This window comes from Solanum tuberosum, unplaced genomic scaffold (genome assembly GCF_000226075.1).
Source record: "Solanum tuberosum cultivar DM 1-3 516 R44 unplaced genomic scaffold, SolTub_3.0 scf00226, whole genome shotgun sequence".
NCBI classification, from domain to species: domain Eukaryota; kingdom Viridiplantae; phylum Streptophyta; class Magnoliopsida; order Solanales; family Solanaceae; genus Solanum; species Solanum tuberosum.
In genome coordinates, this window is record NW_006239155.1 from 328,672 (window position 1) to 330,704 (window position 2,033).

A 2,033-nucleotide genomic window follows, 5' to 3' on the forward strand; every position below is an offset into this window, starting at 1 on the left:
CTGAAATTATTGCAGAAGGTTCATGATGTGAGTGCATTGGTCCTTAGTGAGTCTGGCATTTTGATTATGACTACCTTGTGAAAAATCTTCCCCCTGAGTAGGCATTATGTCATCACCATGCACATTAGCTGCAACCCTCTTTCCTTTGTGATTTTGATTATTGTTTTGCCTTGGTGGATATTCATTGTTCCTGTGATTCTGATTGTTGTGTCCTTGTGGGTACTCGTGTAACTTGTAGCACTTCTCATTAATGTGATCTGATTTCTTACCATAGTCACAAAACTTGGCATTTCTGTCACTATTACTGCCTGAGTAGTAATTGGCTCCTCCATAATTGTTGTTTCCTGAGACATTATTGTTTCCAGCATAGGTATCATTTGAAAAGGATGCCATGTAGTTCTTTCCATTGGACCCTTGCTAGACCCTTGAAAAGGACCTAGTGGATTCCATAGGCATTCGACTACTAGGGAGAAATTCTCTCTATTTTTCTTCCTGGATTAGTAACGAAAAAGCTTGTGCCATCGAAGGGAGGGGATTCATCATAAGAATAATTCCCCTAACCACAGTGTACACTTCATTCATTCCCATCAGAAATTGTATTAAACGTCTGTCTTGTTCGGCTTTGTGCATTCCATTCCTAACTCCACAATTACAGATGCAAGTGCACTGATTTCTCACATTCAAAGTGTTCAATTCTTCCCATAGTTTCTTCATTCGAGTATAGTAAATAGTAATATCCAGAGTACCTTGTGTGAGTTCATTGATCTCCTTTTGGATCTGGTATAACTTTGCTCCATTGGTTTGATCGTATCTGTCCTCAAGTTTTTTCCAAAGATCTACTGAATCATTGACATACTCAACACTATCTGAAATCTCTTTAGTGAAGGAATTCAAAATCCAAGATGTTACCATATCGTTGATCGCTGCCATTGTCGCGAAGTAGGCGAATCTGCATGTGGCTTCTCACAACTGCCATCGATGAAACCGAGCTTGTTCTTCACTGATAAAGCTCGCAGAACTCCTCTTCTCCAAGATCGATATCCTGTGCCATCAAATTGGACTAGAACAAGTGCCATCCCAGGGTTATCAGAGCGATGTACATAGAGAGCATTGCTTGTATCATTCCCAACATTATTACCTCCAAAAGTACTACTTCCGGCAGTGTTCTCAGTACCTTCCATGGAAGAAACTTAGCTGAGAAAAAAATGGGCGAAATTCTAGCTCGAGAAGGACGGAAACCGACCTTGCTCTGATACCATAACAAAACTTCACAACAAAGGTGAATGCCCTAAAATAGAGAAACTATAATTGGCAATTGAGAAAGAGCAATTCACGAGATCTGAGTTTTGAGAGAATGAGAAATCGCACCTTCTCCATTGACTGATACAAGTACTTATACACATGAACAAAAATGTTGACAGTTGTATCCAGCTAAGCAAATAGTAAAAAAATATCCTAACTAACTTCTTGACATTCTAACTGACTCACTACTGTAGCTATGTAGTCAACTAACTACTGCAGTTAACTAACTACTGAACTAACCAAAGATACTAGTTACAATATAATTAATTAAATCTTAATAGAAACTATAATCTCAAAACTAATAATCATGGAATAACTTTGTCCACGTACCAAATGATCAATGCAAAGAATATTCATTTTTGTATATAAGCATATATAAATGGGAAACCAATATGACGATTTTAAAACGTAACTACTTAATTATCTTTCTTTGTAGTTGGGAGAATCAATTGATCTTGTCTATAAGTTGAAGAAAATAATGAATATTTTACATAAATATATATATTATTAGATTCTTATTAGACGACCAAATAATTGTGATGAAATAATATTCTTTGATACATAGAATTAATGGTAAGTCATGTCAACCTCTTAGCTAAATTGCTTTAACAATGTTCTTATTCGGTTCATATCTTACCCTTAATTAGTACGTCATAATTAATGTCCATCATTTATATCGAATATATGAACAAACAAAAAAAAAAAGGTAGAAAAGGAAAAAAAAATGAAAA

The 2,033-nt window shown here is 35.7% G+C and overlaps 1 protein-coding gene across 1 annotated transcript; it reads right to left on the reverse strand.

Moving 5' to 3' along the window:
- Window positions 1-480: 480 nt before the first annotated feature.
- On the reverse strand, window positions 481-1,181 carry LOC107062450 (uncharacterized). Its single transcript, XM_015313104.1, has 2 exons — window positions 910-1,181; window positions 481-862 (listed from the first exon to the last, which is right to left on the reverse strand). Exons 1-2 carry the CDS (start codon window positions 1,179-1,181, stop codon window positions 481-483), a joined length of 654 nt encoding a protein of 217 aa, XP_015168590.1.
- Window positions 1,182-2,033: the final 852 nt, after the last annotated feature.

What these genes read in the sequence shown, in the direction of transcription:
- LOC107062450 (XM_015313104.1), bottom strand. Translation starts at nt 1,181, where the DNA reads ATGGAAGGTACTGAGAACACTGCCGGAAGTAGTACTTTTGGAGGTAAT. An exon ending in TGGCAGCGATCAACGATATG is followed by an intron (nt 863 to 909) that starts GTAACATCTTGG and finishes GATTTCAGATAG; the next exon opens with TGTTGAGTATGTCAATGATT.